The 23,633-nt window shown below is 49.0% G+C and overlaps 2 protein-coding genes across 2 annotated transcripts in view; one reads left to right on the plus strand and one right to left on the minus strand.

Annotated features, from left to right (window-relative positions):
* Positions 1-23,633, plus strand: part of LOC139047030 (phospholipid-transporting ATPase ABCA3-like) — a 177,823-nt gene that overhangs the window by 58,303 nt on the left and 95,887 nt on the right. The gene's annotated exons all lie outside the window — the stretch shown is intronic.
* On the minus strand, positions 386-17,663 carry LOC135916942 (uncharacterized). The gene is made up of 5 exons (XM_065450387.2): positions 17,195-17,663; positions 11,623-11,797; positions 9,261-10,499; positions 6,012-6,335; positions 386-1,981 (listed from the first exon to the last, which is right to left on the minus strand). The coding sequence occupies exons 1-5, from the start codon at positions 17,497-17,499 to the stop codon at positions 1,847-1,849; spliced, it is 2,178 nt and encodes a 725-aa protein (XP_065306459.2). The 5' UTR covers positions 17,500-17,663; the 3' UTR covers positions 386-1,846.

Below are 23,633 nucleotides of genomic sequence, written 5' to 3' on the forward strand. Positions count from 1 at the left end.
CAAGGCAATATCATCAGCGAATCAGAAGTTACTAAGGTATTCTGTATTAGCTATTATCCCCAATTCTTCCCAATCCAGGTCTCTGAATACCTCCTGTAAACACACTGTGAATAGCATTGGAGAGATCGTATCTCCCTGACTCACGCCTTTCTTTATTGGGATTTTCTTGCTTACTTTGCATGCATACATGTGTCGAACCATTTTTCCGCCCACGTGGGTCAGCGGCGCCGACTAGAGTCGCTGTAGATGCAGGACTGAGTAAGTACCGCTGCTCGATGAAACTGTTTGCCGCCGACTTGGGCTCACTCGGCTTGTGCCAGTAGTTCTCTGCCACTCTGAAACAAACGTGTTTGACGCCAACTTGGATAACTAGGCATGCGCCCGCTGCGTCGTGAGTATGGTCCTGTATATAGCGCTTTATAATCACTGGGGAGATGCTGGAGCGGAAGCCAACTCACGCCACAAGCGTTTCTCAAGGACAGCAACGAGATGCTTCACCGGGCAGCGACTGAGCGACCGATCGGTAACCCCCGTGGTTTTCTTTTTCTTTGAAAATATTTCCCTCCCCTTTGCCCGTGTAGGGAAGCCAACCGGGCGCAGTCCTGGTTATCCTTCCTGCCTTTATAATTTGCTCTCTTTCTCTCTCTGCGCCTGCACACATTTGTCGAGCGAAATGCACTGCGTTACATGTCGCTTTTCAATCAACGTACTTCACGCCAGCACTTTAAACGAGCTGTGCCCATATGAATGCACTGGGAACCAACTCTCGTAAGCGTTCACAGGCACCGGCGCGCAACGCTTGTCTTGGAGGCCACGCGTGGACTTCCTGGCAGCGCCACTAGATGGCGCAGCGTTCCCGAAGAGCGCCAGATAGCTGCAGCATGACAGGTTTCCTAAGCGTCCGCGAGCACGGGCGCGCCATGAATTTCGAAGGCCACGTGCATGCTGCGTGGTGGCGGCGTTACGTGGCGCAGAATGTTCTCAGGGAAGCATGAGAGCGCATTGCCGCTGCTGTGCTTGCCTTTTATGCAACTTGCTCTCGGCGATGTCAATCCGTTGTGCCGCTGTATTGATTCAATGCTTAACGCATTACCGTCGACAGTCATCCTGAGACGGCCTCTGCCACTTTGTCTAAGCAATGTATTATGCAGTCCTACAACACTATGACGTAACCGCACAGGTAGCAAATCAAGGCTTCCATTAACATCTCACGTGGTCCGCATACACGGCAGTTTTTCACCTCCGTCGTTCACAGAGCTGACAAATGACGATGTTAGCATTGAGACGTGACGCAAAAGTTACCTCGTTTGAGCAAGCACACAAAACAAATGTTTGTTTCCGCGTAAACATCCCACATGTTATGCGTAAAAAAGGATTTCGAATAAGAAATGCAGTGCATCATTGAAGTGCGTGCATTCTTCACTGGAGGGAATGCAATCCCTTTCGCGTACATCGCACATTGCGACAGAGTAAATGAAATGAAAGAGACTTCAACAAAAAAAAGTAATTATAGAACATAACTTCGCAGGTAAGGGCTGAAAATACTTTCATAAGGAAAACGTTCGGAAACACGTCCATACGAAAACGCACGCGGAAGCGGAGTTCATCAGCATTGTGATTCCATTAAATAATGCACAGCGCTTTTACGAAGCGCTTTTCCTGCGCCTTTCGCAGAAACTCGCTGTATGGTCGTTCACTTCGCGTGTCCACATGGTAAGACTTTGTATACATATAAGATGAAACGGTTCTAATCACTGAGAAAAAGCAGAAAGAAAAATACAGTGCAGTTGGGCTATTAGAAAGCGTAATTCCCTGCTTAAACACAGCAGTGCGGGTTTTCGTCGCTCTAGACAGAAGCACTGCTTGTCTCGTTGGGTGGTTCTGGCCAGGTGAAGTCTGTCATGAGTAGATGATGCGGCTGACATTTGAAGGCTTGCCGGAACGCTGCTACCGCAGGCAGGACCGCGTTGCAGATGACCTTCTGTAGAGAAGACGGGGATAGAATTTTAGAGGGAAGATAATGTCTGTTATAGACGCCAACTATGGAAACCGGGGGGTGGGGGTGGTAATATTTGTCCCTTCTTGTGAGTAGGCTACGGCGCCTAAACACACTGGTGGGCCTGAGAAATCTCCTCTTTTGAATCCAGTGAAGAAAGAATTTTAGACTCGCACCCCTTATTCATTGGGCCACGCAGGTAAGTCTAAGCGATCCTGAAAGTTTCGGCAGTCGTTCTTACCCAGTGCGACTGATCAAACAACATTTGTGATGAATGTTGAGTTAATGAACTGTCTGACACGTATAGAGCTTACTGAAATGGCATCTCCGTTTTAGCCTATATTTCCAGTCTTACTGTAAATAACATTGGAATTCCTTCATTAAACTACCTTGTAGCGTGGGCTGTTACCTATATCACTGCGTCACACTCTGATGTTTTGAATCTCGTGGTAAATCTCGATATTACGAAAACCAGTGGTCCTGAAGGCACTCGCAATGCTTTCCTTCTTCGTTACTACTTTTGGACAATTCATTATCAGTGTTATATAGTAAGTCTTCATCAACTGCGTATGTACATAATTCGTGGCGATGCCTAAAATTTTGCCTTCATATAAGTTCTGTAAATGCAAGATGTTAACTACCAATTGATCTTGTGAACCTGTAGATGTATAAACTAGTCCCATATATCATCATAACCATCGCATCGACTACCTAAAAATCCAACATAGGAAGTAACTGTCAGCTTGGTTATTGTGTTTTCGTCACCATTACAACAACTGGTTGAGTTCATCAGCGGCATTGCTAAATGATCAGATCTTGGTACACATGTTGACGTAATGTTCATAGACTTGTTATAAGCATTTGACATGAAGCTTCACATTAAGAAACTGTGCAGGCTCATCATCATGAAAAATAAACGTACATTTGTTCACTGGATAGCTGGCTTCTTTTCCGTTGTTTAATTTTGTCGTTTATAGAATTTTTAAAACGCACAGTAAGTACATAACACAATTTTACTTCCCGAGCTGAACATTCTCAGAGCCAGATATTATTTCTATAAAAAGACGAAGTGAATATTTCAATAATTAACGCCTTTTTCGTAATTAACTTGTAAATTGGTTAGTTTACGGCACATTGCGCAATTTCCGAATTGTAGCTGGTATTTCTAAAGTTATCGACTAATTGGGATGAATTCTGAGAATGACATCTGCTTCGAGATATGCATTCTCAAAGTGGGCGAAAAACGACATTGGTGTTTCAGTAGTTTCTGATCTTCAGTGCGGAAAAAGCCAAATTGTTAGAAAACAGTGTGTGGAACAGTGCACTTTACCTCAAGTTTACAAACCTGCATACCAGAACTGGCGCTAGTTGTTTCGAAATCCGTTTCAAGTGACGGCGCCTTGTGGAATCGCTGGCTAGATTTAGTGCATTGGAATACATGCGTTGCAGCTATAAGTTAAAGGTGTACAAGGGTAATTGGTAATTTGTCAGTTATGCATAGCGTTCTTTAGTGTATGTACTGTCCAGTTCTTCCAGTAATCCATCTAAATAAGTAGATATATGCTACATATGGCAAAGAGAATTTAAAAAAATTCCTATAGGTAAAATAAAGCACCTTTAATCATTCATGTTAAAGCTTCTAGTTCCCATAGTGATAACGTCTCACCTGACGTATACCACAGGACAATGTTTTTTGCCCTAGTTTCTTCCTATTTGGGTCGATGACCTTCCACAGAATATGACCGCGCGCCTACGTCTGTATGCTGATGCCCTGCGTGCTATATCAAGAAATTAATTTTCTTAAAGATCACGTTGTTCCTAGCAATGCATTCCTACACTTTTGCACACGGTTTCGTATGTGGCAAATAAACATTAAACAGAACCGTCTCTGTGTGAATTACATGGCATTTAACTCGGTATTTATTCACGTACTACTCCTTCAATAATTCCTTACTACTGTATTTGACGATGAGTAACTTGGGTGTCACGTATACTTGCGCAAAGCAAACACATCCAAATAGTGTGCAATGAATCGCGACAAAACTTGGCTACCTGCAATGCGCTCGTCATGTGGCTCCTCATGGAAATAAACTTACAACTTACAAAACTTTATTTCCGCCTAATCCTTCAAAATGCGTCTTTGGAACTCTTCCCCAAAAAATCGTAGCGTTTTATTTCTGCTAGATATCACGGTGGACTTTTCACCTTGCGATGAAGTTGATAGGCTGAAGAACGTCGCCCAAGTTTTTTATCCGTGTCTCTAAAGGGAGGCAATAAAACCACGAAACAACCGCTAGATTTTGCTACAACGTTGCTGATATTGTCACTAAACTATGGAGGGAATATTAAATAACGCTGGAATTTCGGAACACGGCTATAATATGAAGTAACATGACGTAAATCATCTACGGAGACGCTTCACAAATACATCGCGTCCGCGCAAGTGAGGAACAAACAGTGCATTTACCAGCAGTAGGTAAATGCCTTTTATTTTACCAATATATTTAAGCAACAACGGATGATGAGATCTTAAATCCATCGCTTGCGTTCAGTTTTTGCCGCTTGAAATACCCCACAAATCGAAGAAACCCGTGTAATCTGATTTTCCTAGCACAAAAAGGCACTTGGTTCATGTTATCGCTGATCTACATAAAAACACCGCGAGGTATTTCTTCGTGAGAATGCGCCGAGAAACGTAAGCGGTGTTTCCTAGGTAAACGTAAGCGGTGCGTTCGGATTCGCGCGGAGAAGCCGAGCAGCTGCGATATCTACGCTATTCAACTGCTGATCTGTGTGGTTGACCTGCTGTGTTCTAAATCAAACTATAAGAATTATTGCGATGTGGTTTGTTAAGTTGCTTCTGCGTTTGCGAACGCGCGCAAATCGAAGGCATTTAGTGAAATTGTTGTAGCCATAGCATGTAGACCCATTCAAATCAGTTTTGTAACGAATAAAACACATTTGTGTGTGTGTTTGTGAGCAATATGTCAAGTCATAAGTGGCCCTCTGCTGTTAAGCACCAGTGCATTCATATGGCTGCCGAAGCAAAGGCAGCTGTTGCTTCCTCAGGGTGCCGGAGCACAATTTCGACCGCTACGTGTCCTTGTGAATAATACAGTGTGCCCCAAGAGAACCAGTTTCGAAGAAACTTTCCTAATGTCGAACTTGCTAAAGTGACAACAAATGTTTAGTCATGTCGCTAAGAGAAGCTGCTAGTCGCTGTATATAGAAAAACCTGCCACTATCGGACGAAAACTTGGGCATGTCTAGCGACAAGATAGCAAAGAGGGCAACACTGGTATTAAGCTAACCCTTCCTACAAAACGTGGCATATTAAAAGGGTTAAAGTTTTACAATCTGAATAATTTGTGGAGTTGCACCCGCGTTGATAAATACATGACGTTCGCTATACCTTCAAGTGACCGTAGCTGTCACAGCCTAAAAACTTACCGTTTCCACCTAGCACCGATATGCAGAAACGCAGGTTTCTTTTAACTGTAGCAGGTTGCAATGCTTTGCCGCAGGATGATATTCATTGCCATTTATCATTCTTTTATACAAATTTGGCATGTTATGTTTTCCTCCTCAGTGGGGCAGCAGTATTTGTAAATAAATAAATAAATAAATAAATAAACAAATCAATAAAGTATATATATATATATATATATATATATATATATATATATATATATATATATATATATATATATATATATATATATATATATATATATCACTGTGCACTCATGAAGCAAATGTATTCCCGCATCCTGCCATTCTTGCGTACTCATACAAGAGAGCGCAGTGCGCACGAAAAACTTCATTACATTGGGATGCTTGGCAATCAGTCGCACGTGCATTACACATGCAATATGTTTAGGAAATACGGCAAGGCGTGCGCTAAGCTCGTCAGGTGCCCACCTCTTCCTATGAAGACAAAACTAGGCTAGACCTGTCAAACAACTCGTCCCGATAGCGACAGCTGCACGCAGAAGAAAGCTTCCCCGCATCGCACCTGCAACTGGATGGCGCGACCATCGGCACCGCAGTGCGCGAAGCACGTGACCAAAAAGTACAGCTGGTCCTCGGGGACGTCGCCGAAAGACGGGCGCCTGCCGTCTCGGCTGTTCGCCGCACTCGTGGCCTTCGCGATGGCTCGGGCCTCGGGCAGGCGCGGGATGCTGCTGGCGAGACGGGTCGCCCAGCCGGCCACCGTGAGCTCCCGTCTCTCGTGCGCGTAGTGGTCATCGAGATAGCCGCTGTTGTTCACCATCAGCTCGTAGCGTTGCATGTCCGAGAACAGCATTCCGAGCTGGCTGAAGATGGGGAGGTTATTGGGCTGCGGAAGGGCATCGTTGCAAAGTGTTACGAATGGACAAGTTTCGTTCCGCGCGGGCTCGTGGTTTTCAAACTTTTTCAAAACAGGAAAAAGTTTATATGCTCTCATTTTTGATGTCATGCAATGAGTTTTTTACGTGGAGACCAATCTTAAAAACGCGACAATACTGAATAAACAATTGAAAGCTGTACACTTTCTATGATTCAGATTATGCAAAAATAGAGCTTAAAATATCAAAAATAGAGTTTTCAATCAATGGGATATATTGGCGCCTGAAAAGGTTAAGGTGTATAGTGTATATAGTATAGTGCATGTAGGCGATGTTCTATATTTGTGTTGTTTGGCTATAGTGCGTTAGAATTCTCATACAAACGTCACTTTCACCAGCACAACTGTAAAATAAATGTAGCATCGAAACGCATATCTCGCGTGTGTAAATTACCGTGCTACTCATACCTGGAAGTTAAGACGCAACCAAACACTCCGTGGCTGCTCAGTGGCTATGGTGTTGGGCTGCTGAGCACGAGTCCTCTCGATCGAATCCCGGCCACGGCGGCCGCATTTCGTTGGGGGCGAAATGCGGAAGCACCCATGTACTTAAATTTAGGTGCACGTTAAAGAGCCCCAGGTGGTCGACATTTTGGGAGACCTCCACTATGGCATGCCTTACAATCAGAAAGTGGTTTTGGCACGTAAAATCCCATAATTTAAGACATAACCAAAAGCGGAAGCAAGCTTTAGGACAGGAAAGAGTGTCCCACACATCTCAGACCCGCAGAAGCAGACCCTTTATAGTAAAAATAATACAAGGCCGTATGTGAATTGCGTGGTCTGTGTGGTGTACGAAATTCCACTTAATTGCGAATGAGTGTTTATGGGCCGGACAGGCTGTTGTATCAACCACAGGGCAAGGGAACAAGAGCTATCTCTCAAGAATAAGACTAACGCACATTTGCCTAAGTACTGCGATTGCCGCACGTGGGAGCCAGATTTTTCCCATACGCGAATTATTGTTAAAAGCAAAGTTTCCCTGGCACGGGAATTAACGGAGGCACATTTCATCAACATGAAAGGTCACGTCTGTGTCAGCGATACGTCTGTGGCATCACGTAGCACTGAACGACAGTTTCTGCGCTGTATGATTGGATAGTTATGCAGGCTTGTTTGTGTATTGTGCCCAATTGTATAAGTGCACCCTTGGCTGCTTCGCCTTTATATATTATCCCGTCTGCTTTCAACCAACTACTTGCAAGTGATACTCTTTCCTGTCCTAAAACTTTTTTCGGTCCCCGGTTTTGTCTTAAGTTCGTGGAATAAGATTGACTAACTAGTCGAGCAACAATTATTGCTACCCGGATATGTTGCACGCCATTCCACATTTTAACTCACATGCCGTACCATAGCCTATAATAAAGAGTATAACGGAGCGATCACTACTGTGGAGTTTTGCCATTTTATCGGTTTCGTTGCTAGATTTATCTGGTTTTTGGTTCATTCGCCAACGCATTTTTCAATGTAGCAACAGGGGTCTTTTTCCTTAGCGACATCACACAGCAAGTTACGACATTTTAGCGACTTTGTAGTCGGAAAACTTGTTTAAAAATAAATTTTTGACCAGGCATGAGCTCTAATGAAACAACACGCGTCTGCATTCACCGAGGCCGCACTATGGCGGGTTGAGTCAAAGCAAATAGGCTACACATTGCATTAACAAAATGAACGTTTTTTTTCGTGATCTTTAAAACGCATAAGGCTGAGTCTCGAGTAGTGTTTAAGTTTCGCTATGGGCATGTTCGATTGGCTTATCTTCTCAAGCGTAGTAGTAATTTAAATTACGTATACTTGTAGCAATAAGGCTTACGGTGAAGTTGAGAACGCGGTATGTGTATAAAAGATATCACCTGAACAAAACTGCTGATATCAGAGCGGCAGGGCTCATTCGTGAAAGAATGGGCAGTTTCTCATGGCCTTCATGCAAATCAGTACTGAATGAATTTTGCAGGCAGATCAAGGAGCGACAATTAGTATTGAACCTGTACAAAGGTCATGTAATTGTAATTGTCGTGTTAGCAACGTAGCCAAGATCGCGTCAGAGCATGCTTTCTTTCACCAACTCTTGAAACCGGAAACTTTTTAGGCGTAACGTAAACCGACTGTGCGACTTTGTGCTGAGGAATTCTGGCCAACCGTGTTCTTTTGAAGCGTGGTGGATTCGTAAACTTAAAATATGAAAGTAAACAAATGTAATTTCGCTACATCTCACTTGTAAGTTTACTATTTATTTTTCGTTTGAATAAGCACTAATGGACGTGAAATTCCTTGGAAGACGCGTTACGCTCTTTTACTCTATATGTGAACGTGTTCCTGAAACACGTACACTGATTGAAATTAGCGTTGACGACAATTTTAGCGACATTGGAGCAGCACTTAGGGAAATTTTCGCGACTTTCATTGCGTCAGTTTAGCTACATGCTCGAAAGAAAGTTAGCAACACTCCTTCGTTGAATGTCGCCACAAGAAAAGGTACCCGCTCGGTGTCCCTAAAACTCTAAAATATTCCCCATATGTTAAGGAAAAGCATGTTTGCGTTCAGTGCAACTTCTTCATGGCATTCATTCCAAATCCGCCTTGTTGAAATACTTGTGTTCGCAAAGCTCTTCAGGGTGTCAAATATTCCCTTTATTTCGTACGTGCACATTCGCACTGCTGAAGTGAAATAACTGTGCTATATAGCTGTGGAATGCACACAGTAAAAACCATTTTGATGGACCCGCCTAATAATGAACGTCGCAACATGGACACGGGTGAAGTATCGCAACAGCTCCGTTAGATATGCGAGGTCCTTACAACTTTCTAATTGAGACGACTCAAAAGCAATTGATATTGAAACATTTCTAAGAAGGTTTTTGCCGAGAACACACTCACCACAAAGTTTTCATCATAGAACAGGATGAATCTCCCTAGAGTGGCCATCTGCTTCGATATATGGGTGCCGATCAAGGCCACAAGGACAGGCAACGGGTGGCGCGCATCGAACAGCGGTAGCGCCCTCATGTAGCTGGGGACCACGACTTCCCTAGCCACGAGGATGCGGTACAGTCCGTAGACAGCGATCCCTGGCGCGTGAAGAGCGGTCTGCCTAGGGTGGCGCAACGACTTCTTGAGGATGTTCATGCCCGCGGTGCATATGCGTATGTACAGGTCGAACAACCCCGCCCTGGTGTCGAAAGGTACATAGGCGTATGTCCGGTCCAGCATGTGCCACGTAAGAGTCATGTTGCGGGCGTTGACGACAACACCAGCCATAGCGTCTGCAAAATAGTTCTCGAGAGCGTCACCATATAGAGCGATGAAGGCGTTGATGGGTCGCTTGGCGAGGTGCAGCATTTTCGACGTGTAAACCTTGTCAACCGAACCTTCTTGTTCGAGCTTCCACTTGGCCAGCGGCAGGGTCTCCTCGAGCGTCAGCATGCACTTGTGGCGCCAGTAGCTTCGCTCATAGGCTGCGAGGCCCATGTCCTCCAGCATGTAGGTGGTGAGGTAACGCGAGGCGTACGGCGACAGCAACCACACCGCATACGCACCGAGGAAGAGCTTGAAGTTCTCGGTGAAATTGTCGTGGCTGAAGTGGGTTGCGTTCAGCTGAGCGAATAGCTTGGGCTGCAAGTTCACAATCTTGTCTTCGGGCCAGAATTGCGAATCGTCCGCAAGATGACCGTTGAGGGCTCGGCGAAGCTCGCGGTCACCGAGGTCAAGGAACGCTGGAACGGCATGCGGGTCCCACAAGCGGAAAACCAGTTGTGCGATATCAGTGTGCGCCACCGTTACGGCCTCGATCATCCGCGAGTACGACTGCCCGGTGCCGCCCAGGATTTCAGCGCAGCGTCTGAGATAATCGTGGTGTTTGGCATAATCTCTGAGCCGCTCGAAGTTCCCGATCCAGTCGGTGCACCGTTCGTCTAAGGTCGTGTAAATGGTGTTCTGGTTCGGGCGCGATGGATGACGACCCACGAAAAAGGCCCAGAATATTTGTATGCCGAAGCGTAATGACGACTTGACGAGTGTGCCGAGGAGCTCGGGTCTCGAGGCTGGGGACTTGTGCGGCCAGGGAAGCCCCACCTCTTGCAAAAATTTCGGAATAGTCCATGAGCTCTGCCTGCCGCCCTGCGGTTCCGAGCAAAACAAACTCTAATCGCACCATTCGCCTTTTGTGTACGCCTAAATGATGTCCCCTAAATGTGTACGCCTAAATGAGATGGCGTACACGCCATCTGTTTTTATAGTTCTACTACATATCTTTGGAAAATTACCTGTGAATTACACGCTTCAGATGTCGCAGTGTAGAAGTGGCTAAATATGCTATTTGATCTTTACCGTATGAATAATTTACTTAGAACACATACTCAAGTCGCGAAATCGAAGGCGAGCGTGTAGTGAAGTCACGTTTGTTTAAGGAATTAGCCAACGCATTAGCGCTGACAGTCATCGTGAGATCGGTTGTGCCGCAAGTTTTTTTTTCTTATTTTATGACAGTAGCCTCTTTCATAGTTATTGTTGTTTGTCACGCGTATTTTATGGGCGCTGGCGTCACCGATAATGTTTTTCAGCCCAGTGATCGCACTGAACGTTGTATTTCTGAGCTCCGCGAAGTCGTTGCTCCTCTTTCGCAAGATTTGCCTGAAATAAATTGGTTTCGTCTGTTTCGGATCAGCGTGTTTCTCGTCTCAGAATTCATGGCTGAGGAACCTCCTCGAGGTGAACTGTTTCTTTGAAACCCTGTCTTTTTGCCCCCCATCAACTTCACTGAGCCGGTCAGAATTTCTTACGAGCACGAGCTACTTAGAAGTTGAGTTGTTCTACAGGACTTTGTAAATCATAGTAATGGACACGCACCCTATCACAGAGACAATGCTGGTAGAAGCGTTCGCAATAAGGGTCAATACATACATCACGGAATATAGAGGTCAGAGACAGAAAATACCATCCTTATTTTCCTCCCTCACTTATTAGCTAATGGTGTAGTTAATAATTTTACAAGCATGGAGTAATATTGTGGTGCCACGGTTGGCTGCCGAAAGACGAACAACAATGCAGTCGTATCGAAAAGCGATGACACGAAATGTCCCATTGCATAAAGATGGATAAGTGGGTTGGTTGGTAATGCATTAGTATAAGAACTCGGTGCTTTAAACACAGGACGTAGAGAAGCGGCACACACCACACGCGCTTAGTGTGTGTGCTTCTGTAGGCAACGGCATGAAAACAACCGCGACGCTCTCTCGCTTACCCGGCTGAAACACTTAAGCAGCAGCGCCGTTGCCTTGTCTCGGGCCCTGTGCGAATACTTGGGGATGGAACGCAATAGGTTGTGCTTGACCACGTGACTCTCGAAAATGGCTTTGTACTTGCGCAGTGGCGGGCTGCCACGTGGCGCATTGGCGTCCCAGTTGCTGCAGACGTGCCTGCGCAGGTAGATGGCGGCAACATTGCGTGTGAAGAAATTCTTGCTCAACTGGAATTGGTTCGACTGAACAATCTCGTTCAACTGAATGACAAGAGATACATGGCCTGCATGACAGGACAAGGATGACATGCATGCGTTTCATGCGTGCGTGAAGCGAACGCGATGACATGTGATGAGGTAACAGGAGCGACATGCCATGACAAGTCCTCCCAAGATACGTGTACCATTACGTGAGTTGAATGGCATGGTTGACGTGACGTGCCCCATATGACGAATGACATGACTTGTCAAGGATGACATGAGATGCCTTGTTTCTGTCGTCATATGGAGGCTCGAGTAACTCGCAATTGCTAATCTCTACAAGCATTTTCACCCCCCCCCCCCCTGTTTAGCTAAGTGGAAAACCCCGACTATTGCTAGATAGCCAGTTGCCTGCAAACCGGCTCCATTAACATCCACTCCCAGAGTACGCGGGTTCTGGATATTTTTTTTGTTTCTTCTGGCTCAGTACAGAAATTTTGTTTATGGTTCACATGTTGCGCAATATAATAGAAACAGCGCGTTAGTTAGTACTGTTATCGGCACATGCCGAATGGGCAGCACCAAGCAATTATACGCTATAAGACATAGCCGTATCATGACCACAATTTCGAGTTTCTTGCATTAGTGGCAGTAAGCGAGAATATGAAAGCGGCAAAAAACCATCAGGGATTGCCTTCCTTTTTGTACTGAACATCCTTTCCCGGCCACACGTTGCTGTCACGTGTGGAGCCGATGTAACCCTGTGAAGCCGATATAGCCGCGATGGCAACACAACTAACGCCATGAGGTTAAACTCGACGAAGCAGGTGCGCCAGCCAATCACGCTTGCTCATTTCCGTGGCATCATGGCGGAAGGGAACATCTTGCACTAATGATGTCCCTGAGGACCTATATCAATGAGCATGGAGTTACAAAGCGAGAACTGTATCGTGGTTGACTGGGCGAACTTTGTATTCAATGTATAGGTGTCCACCGCGTATGCGCTCTTAGGAACCTTATGTACAGTAGGGTATATCGTAGATTCTGCAAATATGTTCCTCCAAACGTCTGGTTCGTCTTACACAGGTAGGCGGACGTCGCCCTAGCGGTATAAATAAAGCGGACGAACAGGTACCTTGTAGTATGCCTCTCGTCATCTCTCCCTCAGCACATTCTCGTCCTTTGCAAGCCTATGCCGCGGCTTAATGTTGCCTTGAGCGTTGCTGGTCAGCTTGATACTCTGGAAAGCCTACTCCCAGTACTAGCCATATTCGCTAATCTGGCACGTTTCTAAGGCAACACCGCATTCAGTAGAGGCGACTTTGCCCTGTTTTGAGCGGTCGAACTCATGGCTGAGTGGTAGCGTCTCCGTCTCACATTCCAGAGAGCCTGGTTCGATTCTCACCAGCCCATCTTGCAAGGTGCTTTTCATTTATGAAGTGCCTTCTTTCATCCTTTGATAACAGGCATCCTTTGATAACAGGGCTCGCGAAAAACTAGTGAGTCGCTCGTTCTGCCAGCTGCGAGATCGTCTTGCGGCCGCCGTGGTACAGAGCTTCGTGAGAGTAATCGCGCTCACCTAGACAAAAGTGCATGGCTTAAACGCAGCGCCTTATACTGTAAAAATTGTTCTAAATATTGAAATTTCCTATTACAATTTTATCCTACATGTTCATGGGCAAGAGCCTTCGCATTATGCGCTTAGATACACATTATCAATGCATTATTTAGTGCGATGAAAACAAAAGATAAAATATAAACGGACATCTCTCTGTACTGTAGCGCTGTCCCAGGTTTTATTTATTATGCGGGCAGTTGACTCATCTTTCTTTTAGAAAAGACGGGACACAGTAATTTCGACTACAAGGGCTCTCTTCGGAAAGGTCCTGCAGGTAACCGCCATTACAATATTTGAAAAATGCTGAACGCACTTATCCACTAAGCAACTACCACATGATTGAACATATCGTTGAAGTTCTTTGAATCAATCTACAGTGAGATTATGAAAACTTTTTGCGACTAGAAGACGTCCGTCCTGCCTGAGTAGCCCATTGAGTTAGACCCATTCTCACGGCATTTAGAAAAGTTCACGCGACATCGCATTTTTGATATCTTCGTGCACCTAAAGGAAACTCGTCCAATAGCGATCTCTCACGGATCTTTGCAATGGAAGAGACAAGTTGCTGTCGTTCTTGCGCGTAGGCGTTACACACACAAAATATATGTTCAAGTATTTCTGGCACCTCACAGCATTCACTGTTTTGACTAGTATCACTGTCACGTATCAAATGTCTATAACGGTCGGTGAATGCGACACCCAGGCGAATCCGGTCCACCATGCTCGTGTGGCTTCTTATGAGCTTGTGAGGCATACGAAGTTTCATTTCTTGGTCCTACTTGTGTAATCGCTTGTGTCGTCGATCTGGTTGGGTCCAGTGTTCTAACGTAGAGCTCCTGTTTACGCGATGAAGTAGGGCGTTTGTGTCCGTTCGTGAGAAGGGAATGCGTACTTCACAAGCATTATCTAAAGCAGTTTTCGCTTCAGCGTCTGCCTGTTCGTTAACAAGAGTTTGGTAACAAGAGCTGCTACAGCTTTTCTCCAAGCCACTGGGCTGGACGCACGGCTTTAGAGAGGCCAAAACTCTGTGAATTTGTATATACGCATCTCTTCCTTATACCATCATCATTCATCAGCCCTTTCCCTCCCCGTCCCTTTTCCCCAGTGTAGAGTAGCAGGCCATAGCAAGTTATAACTCAGGCCGACATCTCTGTCTTTCTATAAATAAATTTCTGTCTCTCTCTCGTGCACACTGCCACATTTTCGCTAGGGCCCACGTTCAAGCACACGTGAGGCCAGTGTAAGTTCATCGCGTTTGCATTGGGCATCACGCGTTTGAATCACGTAAAGTGCAACACGGCCACGAGATAATAGGTTTCTCGCACTAGAAAGGCGTCACACCCGCGGTGCTGTCGCTGTCACGGGTTCACTGGAAGTATTTTCCATATCGATTACTGAGGCATCGTTCGTCTCTAAGAGAAAGGGCTTCACAGATAGTTAACACAAGATGGGTTATACGTAGGGCGCTTTCAACCAGGGACGTTGGCTAGTTTACAACCACGTGGGTCAGCTCCAATTGTTCAGGGCAACCACAGACCAAATCACATTCAGTGCCTTGAAGGCATGCTGCCCCGTGCGATTTCGTCGAGAGATGCAGGCGCCACCCCGAAGCTTATGCTTTCCTGAATTATTTGCTACTTCTCGCATCCATGATGACGAATACGATATGTCATTGTGGCACATTATTAAATACAACACTCAACTGCTCAATGAGATCTTAGCTACGATCCTCGCAATGTGCCCGTGTTCGAGTATGCGCAGGACTATTCATAGCGTTGTACAGGCTCGTTCAAAATATGTGCGAACACGGCTCCGCGTGGCCGCGCTCCGCGGAGCGTCAGCGCATCCGGAGCGGTCGCGCATCCAAACAATGTGGCGCAGGCGCACAGGAGTCTGAAGGCGGTGCTTCGTGTCGTCTGCTACAGCGCGGAAGCGCATCATGCTTGCTTTGCTGGGAAGCGCACCTGTGTGCTGGCAGCGCCCTGACGTGCCGAGATGGAATTGTCGCATTTTACTGACTGCAGCGCGTTGTTGTTGGTTCCGCATACGGCAACTCAGCAGCGTGTGTTTGCAATGCAGCGTTCTCGGTTAAATGCATGCGTTGTTTCAAATTTCTCAGCTCTTGTGTAGATTAGAGAATCATTCGAGAATCATCCGAGAATCATCCGAGAATCATTCACTAGTACAGAGCAGTCGCTTAGCTTGGCACTTATTAGTAGCAGCTTATCAGCCGCGCCAGCGGATAAGAGATTGCCGTGCTCAAGCTAGCTCCCTCTGCCAGTTGATACCCTTCCATAGGACTGAACAACGCGCTGCAATCAGTAAAATGCGACAGTGCCATCTCGGCACCACGTATGGACGCTGCCAGCACAGAGTTAGGCGCGCTTCCCAGCAAAGCAAGCACTGTGCGCTTCAGCACTGTAGCAGACGACACGAAGCACCGCCTCCAGACTGCTGTGCGCTTGCGCCACATTTGTTTCGATGCGCGACCGCGCCGGATGCGCTGACGCTCCGCGGAGCGCGGCCACGCTTCGCCGCGTTCGCACATATTTTGAACGACCCTGTACCTTCAATTTAATCCCGAAAAACATTAACTCATGATTACGGCACTCGGAATTGGGAAATTTGACCGTACCGCGTTTCACAGCGGTCGCCAGAGACCCCCGCCCGCTTGTCGAGCATGCGCTGCAAACGGCATGCTAGCCGGTCGCGTGGCTTCCGCTTCGCCACCATCGCATTCGCGTCCCACTCGCCCGACTTTTTCCCGAGCGCTGTTATCAAAAGACGCTTGACAGTCATGCTATCTTCGGCTGGTCGCTTCCATCCCCCGAAGCAGAGTCGGGCAGATCCGGCGTTCCTCGAGCTCAGAGGTAGAGGACGAGCGCGCAAGCCAAACGTGCGACTCGCTCTCGGAGGAGGCAATGGCAGATGCTACACCACGTGACTACTACCAACGGCCGATGTTTCGCTTATCGAAAGCTCCCGGCGCTGCCGGGAAAACCGGCGGACGCGCCGGCGGGACGAGCATTCGTCGCAGTGGCCTAGGTTGCCTAGGTTACGGTGGGCCGTCGCCAACAGCAGCGACGCGGCTCTGCGATGACGTTTCAATTTCGACGACTGCTCCGACGACAGGGCTCGGAGCGCCTCAGAGCGCTCGAAGGTGGAGGAGAGCAATCGAGAAGAACCAGCCGAACGCAGGGCGGGCACCCTCTTTCAACCAGCCGAAGACAACGCCGCTCGCGAGAGCGCTCCAGAGCGCTCAGAAACGACCAGTCGAAGATGGCATAAGAGACACGCTTCCCTCGCCCTCTCTATCCTCGGCGCAAGAACGCAGCGGCGCGCGCAGATTGTGGCAGCGCCGCGATAGCGGAGCGCAACTACTCTCCGGCCGTTCGCAGTGGGTTCAAGTTTTTTGACCAACACTGTACGTTTCAGGACGCGACGTAAACATCTGGTATACACGTGTGGAAAGTTGCCGTAGTTGCTATTCAGTGCGTGCTCAGTTGTGCCTGAATGATCACAGATACCAAGATGAGGTTTGCGAAGCGAAGAATTCTGTTCTTGGTTGATGCTTCTTGCCTTGTCCCAACTGATTCCACGGGTAATCGATCCTTCATGTTGGGCTACTGCGTTTAACGTATCTTTCTTACGCTCGAATATTAGGCTCCCATATACCGACTGACCTAAAAAAATAGAGTGCTTTCATTCCTGCTACGTTCGGCGATAAAGGCATACAGCCGCGCCACCCCAACTCACCGGTAGAAGTCGTCGCACGGGTGCACGCTGTGGTCGCGCGAGCGTCGCAGGTCTTCGTCCAGCGTGAAGTGGTCCCGCCGCCACGGATCGAGCCGCGTCAGCAGCAGCGCCGGCGTGGCTAGCAGCGTGGTCGTCGTGACGAGGACGGCGAGCAGCACGAAGCAAGAGTAGCGCGCGCAGGACGCCCCGCAGGACTTGTCCTTGGGGGCAGGACTGCGGCGCTGTAGCGATAGCGGCGGCTGGACGGGCGCAGGACGGCGCCGAGGACACGGTGGCAGCTGCACGGGGCTCTGGACGCGTCGCATGCCGTTGTCTTTGAATCCAACGACGACTGCGACAACGCTGCTCGAGGTGGTCCCGCGGTTGAGGTCGCCGGTGTGGGATTCCACGCGTTCTGAGGGTTTGAGTCGCAGGAACTGAGAGGGGGCTTCCGACGAGACTGCTACGGCCAGTTGCCTTCTTCTTCTGGTTCTTCTTCTTCTACTCGTGCGCTCTTACACGTGCGCCCGTGAGGCACCCGCCCAAGAGGCCCCAATTTTGTTTTCGTTTGTTTGTTTAGCATGGTCGTTATGGTTCCAACCGCCACGGGGGATTGATCATGAATTGTGTGGTAGCAGAGAAAGAAAGAAGAAAAACGGAATTTGGCTAAGTTAAACAAAGTATAATACATGGGTGATAATCATTGGTATTATGTATTTTCCGGATATATTAAAGAAGAGGGGCTGGCAGGGTTGGTATCCACGGCGAGAAAGAGAAGACGCTGAGGGAATTAACTTGAAGCAGAGAAAAGAAAATAGGGGTGGGGACGACGACGAAGTTTCCCTGCTAAGGTGGCTGCTCACCGCTCCTGTGAAAAATCTCGCCTTCCGCGTAAATACGTTCCATACATCAAGAGTTTGGACCCCAAGACATCTGAGGACGCCCCGGGCGCTCATGCGCAGTCTGGTTTTCTGACATTCAGCGAATGTCACTCCATCGGCCCTGCAGCTGAATTGTACACCGGGACTAGGCCTAGTGCCTCCGGTGACGCGCTGGCGGCGGTAGATTCACCGGCGGCGCTCGTCACGACGGCGTTACCGGCCGCACAATTGACACCTGAGCCTGGATCCCAGCTCCTGGTCTCTGCTCCAAGTCCTTCGGCTACAGCCCACCCATCGCCTTCCCAAAATGCACATCAGACCGTGAGTGATCTGCCCACAGGGCGGAGCCCCGCGATGGCTTCCCAGACACCGATCGGGAATGGGGCTCCAGTTGTTGTGCATGACGAACCGAGTACCCCTATGGACTTGTCTTCTGCGCTACCATCTGTGGCGTCGGCACCCCGTGATTCTCAGAAGCGTCCTTCGGAGCAATCTGCACCAGATTCGTGTTCGACCAACAGCGGCTCCCAAGGCAAGCGTTCCTGTCTAACGACTGACCACCCAGTTGTGTCGACACCGGGCTCGGCTTGCTATAAAGCAACCATTAAGGCTCTGGCCCCAACAAGCCTCACGGAGATTCCGAACAGGATTATTCAGGCGAACCTAGACGCTTGTCTTGGCACCACAGGCTTCCGCGGCTTCGCGGCCCGGAAGAAGTCAAATACCATCGCTGTGTGGCTCCCGACATTGGCTGCTGTCGAGCGTTTGCAAACGCTTCAACGTCTCTCGATAACGAGCGAGGTCACCGTGCCGGTCCAGGTGTACCTGGTAGAGGGCTCGGATCTACAGCGCTGTGTCGTTTACAACGTTGACGTTGGCGAGGACCAGACTGCTCTCCAGCGTGAGCTCTACTGTCCTACTCACCGTGTCATTCAGGCGCGTTACATGGGAAAGGGGCGCTCTTGCATCGTCACCTTGCAGGGCCCACCAACTCCTCCAGCCCGCCTGTACTACTATGGCTGCATTCTACGACCTCGGCCATATAAACCCAGTGTCGTCTATTGTTACAACTGTTTCCGACCGGGCCACATGCGCCGATCCTGTCCATTTACAGCGCCAGAAGAAGCTGTATTAGCTGGCGCAGTGTCCTATCGATGTGGACTCTGCAAGACCGACGACCACGAGATCACTTCTCCAACTTGTCCCACAAAGCAAAAGGCCACTCAGAAGGTTCGTCGCGGGATCCCTAAGCAATGGCCTCAGCATGCTGCAACACAACCAGTGCCGACATCAAACAGGTTTGCGGCGCTCCAGTGGGATGACGACGACTGGCCAGAGCTTTCCGAGCCCGACCCGCCTGCACCCCATTCCCAACAGACTTACAGTGACAAAGTTCGCAGAGACCGCCGTCGCCCGCTGGTTATACAGAAGCAGAGCGGGCCGGAACATCCGCGTGATGATATGGCAGCAGTTGACAATCAAATTGCCCGCCTTTTAGCGGAGGTATCCAAGCTCCGACAGCACCGTGAGCTACTTGCGCGTCGGCGACGTTCAGTGGATTCTCACACCAATACAAGTATCGATTCCGCTGCGTCATCGTCTCTCACGCCCTGCTGTATCGGTCGCAGAGTCTACCAGATCTCCAGCTCCGTTGCCGGATAACTCTACAACATCCCTTTTGCGGTTCATGGTCAGCCAGTTATCCAACCTGACATCTGTGATTTTGCAACACCTGGACTCGTAATCAAAATGGCGGGCACAGGTGTTTGTGGCGTGCTTCAGTGGAACTGTAGAGGGCTCTCCACGAAAGTGGGGGAGCTTAAATCCCGTCTACGTATGAACAAGCTGCAGGTGTGGGCCCTGTTACTACAGGAGACCAACGCCTTGCCTGCCATTCCGGGCTTCAGTGGATACGTGTCTCCTTCGATGAGTGACCGTCGCGTGCACACAGCTGCCCCTCCAGGAAAGGCGGCAGTGTATGTTGATACGCGCTATCCTCAGGTCTGCCTTTCTCTTGAAAACTGGTGTAACTCATATCAGGAGGTAGTGGCAGTAGCTGTGAAGTTACCCAAGACAACTGTTGTGGTAGTGTCATACTACATAAGACCAGCCGGTGGCTCTGCTTCAAGAATTAATCTGGGCTGGTTAGTGAATGTCCGTCGCCAATACCCAGCGTGTCCTATTTTAGTTGGTGGTGATTTCAACGCCCCTCACCCAGATTGGGGGTACCCTACTTCTAGCCCTCGAGGTAGGCGTGTGCGGGACGCCTTCGCGGATGCGTTGTTTGTACTACTGAACCATCCCGATTCAGCAACGCGAGCTGTGCCTCAAGCTCGACGTACAGCATACGCACCGGATCTTACGTGGTGGTCGTGTCCCGGCACTCCTACTTGGCACCTGGAGCCCGACTGCTGGGGTAGTGACCACCACCCTATCATCATCGGCCTTCATCCGTCGCAGGCCCGCCGATTGCGCCGCAAGTGTTCTGTGGTCAATAGGGACAAATTTCGCGCCGTTCTCCAAGACACCTCTGTGGACTCGTCATCACTACTTGCTGACCGCATACAAAGCGCGCTCAATGAAGCCACAACCATCAGCTGGGTAGACGTCAATAGACCGGCACCGAATATCGGCCTGCTCAACTTGTGGGCTGCTCGCAGACAAGCTGAGCTGGCAGCATCCCGAGACCCCACTTCTGCACAAGCACGTACAAGACTGAATTTCCTTACTGCTAAAGCCCGCAGATATGAACGCGACCTCTCGCGGAGGCACTGGCATACGTGGTGTGAACGGTATTCATCCAAGACATCGAATGCTTCCCTCTGGCGAACCTTCCGCGCCATGGAACACGGTGGTAGCCGTCCAGACGCGGCAGCCACAGCCTGCTTCGCTTCTGGCTTGTCGCCGGATGATTTCGCCAGAGAAGCAGCCCGGAGGTTCTTCCCGCAGTACGACGTGTTGCCTCAAACAGCCAATGGTGCTTCCTTGGCAGGCATTCCGACACATATCGACAGGTTACCATTTACGGCAGACTCCGAGGGGATTGCAAGCTCTTTCACCATGCCTGAGTTGCTTGCAGCGATCGATGGTACCAGTCGCAAGACAGCACCAGGTCCAGACTCTATTACTTATGAGGCCTACAAGAACCTGAGCTCCGCTGTGCTGCCTCAACTCCTCCACACCATTAACAAGGTATGGCTAGATGGCGTTGTCCCTCCAGGCTGGAAGTCAGCTATTGTGATCCCGATTCCGAAACCAAGCAAGCCGCCGACTGACCTTGGCAACTTCCGACCCATTTCCCTAACGTCAACGTTGTGCAAGCTTGCTGAGAAAATGCTTGCCACACGAATGTCGTGGTGGCTAGAGCACCACGGTTTCTACCACCCTGCTCAAATTGGCTTCCGTCCATCCATAGGTACTGAAGATGGGCTGGCTGTCTTGGCATCCTCGGTTTTATCGTCAACTCGTAGCCACAGTGTCCGTACTGTCCTCGCTATGGACGTCGAAAAGGCGTATGATAACATCAGTCATGCTGCCATCTTGGCTTCAATTGACATGCTGCATTTTCCCCCCAGAGTACGGAATTTTGTCAAATCTTTCCTTGAAGACCGACATTTTGCAATTCGCCTCAGTGGTGACGCCGTCGGCTCATTTGTCCCTCTTCGTGGCGTACCCCAGGGATCTGTATTATCACCCACATTATTCAATATTGCTTTCATCCCGCTTGCATGGCGCTTGCACGATGTACCCGACATAAAGTTCTTGTTGTACGCTGATGACATCACGGTATGGAGCACTCATCACGACCTGCTGACTCAAGCCGCTGCCCTTCAATCAGCTTTAGATATCACGGCGACTTACGCTTCTTCGGTCGGCCTTAGGCTTTCCGTCAGCAAATCTGCTTACATGTCAGTCGCCAATCGCTGGGGCCGGCGTAAACTCTCTGCAACACCCATTCGTCTTCATCTATCCGGGACCCCTCTTCAACAATGTTCAACTATAAAAATTCTGGGTCTGACGGTACACGAGTCGGGAACCGGAACTGCTTGGCTCTCCAGCGCTAAAAAGCAGGCAATTCAAACGTTGGGTCTGATTAGGCGCATTGCTCCTAAAATGGGCGGCGCCAGCTCATATGTTGTGCGACAATTGGTAAAGGCGGTAGTGCAACCACGCCTTATTTATCAAGCCCAATTCCAGCATTTGACGAGGGCACAATGGGATCGCCTTGAGGCTGTTAATCGCGAGGCAATGAGGGTCATCACTTGCCTTCCCCGTATCACCCCGATCGTAGCTCTCCAAGAAAATGCGCAGCTCAACACACTAGATGAGCTGGTGCAGCAGCGGCGTGATGCTCGCAGGCTTAAGGCCAGCCTTTCACACGCAACGAGTGCTCTCAGGGCTTACGCTTTCTCGAACTCGCTTCTACCACCACCATCGCCAGTTCTTCCTCCCTGGAGTTTTGTACAGCTGAGTGACAACAAGCCAACTGATATACATCGCCCGACATCAACTCACGCGGCGGCATCGCTTCGTGACCGAATTGTAGATCAAGATGCCCACCTGCCGCTTGGCTCCATCATCCTTTACGTTGATGCAACCATTAAGGGCTGTGAAACAACCGCTGCAATTTATTGCCCATGCGCACCGGCCCTTAATAAGACGACCCGGTTTCAAGTCCAAGAACCTCCTTCCTCCTTTTGTGCTGAGCTCCTTGCTGTCCGAGAAGCGTTGTGCTCTGTGGCCGCCTTTCCCTTGGTCCCCACGGCCCGCATCGTCACCCGCACTGATGCTCTCCAGGCGACGCGGCTTCTGCGACGCGTCAGTCGCAGCCCTGACATATGCCAACAGATCCATCTTCTGGCGGCACGCATCCCGCAGTCAATATCTGTCGAGTGGATCCCACGCGACCTTCTAAGCTTCCAAAGCCGTGCGGATTCTGCGACCCGTCTAACGACCTCTCCATCGTCACCGCCTCAACTCTTTCACCTAGACGATGCCACCCTCCTTTTAACAAGAAAGGAGCACCTCTGGCGCCGCACACGTGCTCTCATACCTCCGTGTGCGGTAAACCTTCCCCGCGGTCTTACCCGTGCAGAGGAGGTTGCGCTTCGGAGGATCCGGGTCGGGGTTGCCCTCACTCCTGCCGTGACTAGGAAGTGGCCGCACTTTCGCCCGCTATATCCTCGTCCTGAGTGCCCATTCTGCAAGTCGCCAAACGTTGAAGCCGACATCCACCACCTGCTGTGGGTTTGCCCTGCTCTGAAACCGACGAGGCTCCTGCACCTCGCAGCAGCGGGACTCTCGCCGCATAATCTGAGCCATTACACTGCTTGGACGCAGGGACCGCATTATCGATCCCTTTTGGACTTCATTAGGTCAGCAAACCTATTTTCATTCATTTAATCATTCTTGTTCACCCCCATCCCATACCCTTGTATGCCCTTAGGCATTTATCCTCGCATTAAAAAAAAGAAAATACTGCTAACATTTTTTTTTGTTTTACAGTTGCTTGCGGGTGACGTGTTTCAAATTTAGTAACTTGAACGATAAGCTCAACTATGCTTACCACGCATGATATT

This window comes from Dermacentor albipictus, chromosome 6 (genome assembly GCF_038994185.2).
Source record: "Dermacentor albipictus isolate Rhodes 1998 colony chromosome 6, USDA_Dalb.pri_finalv2, whole genome shotgun sequence".
NCBI lineage: Eukaryota > Metazoa > Arthropoda > Arachnida > Ixodida > Ixodidae > Dermacentor > Dermacentor albipictus.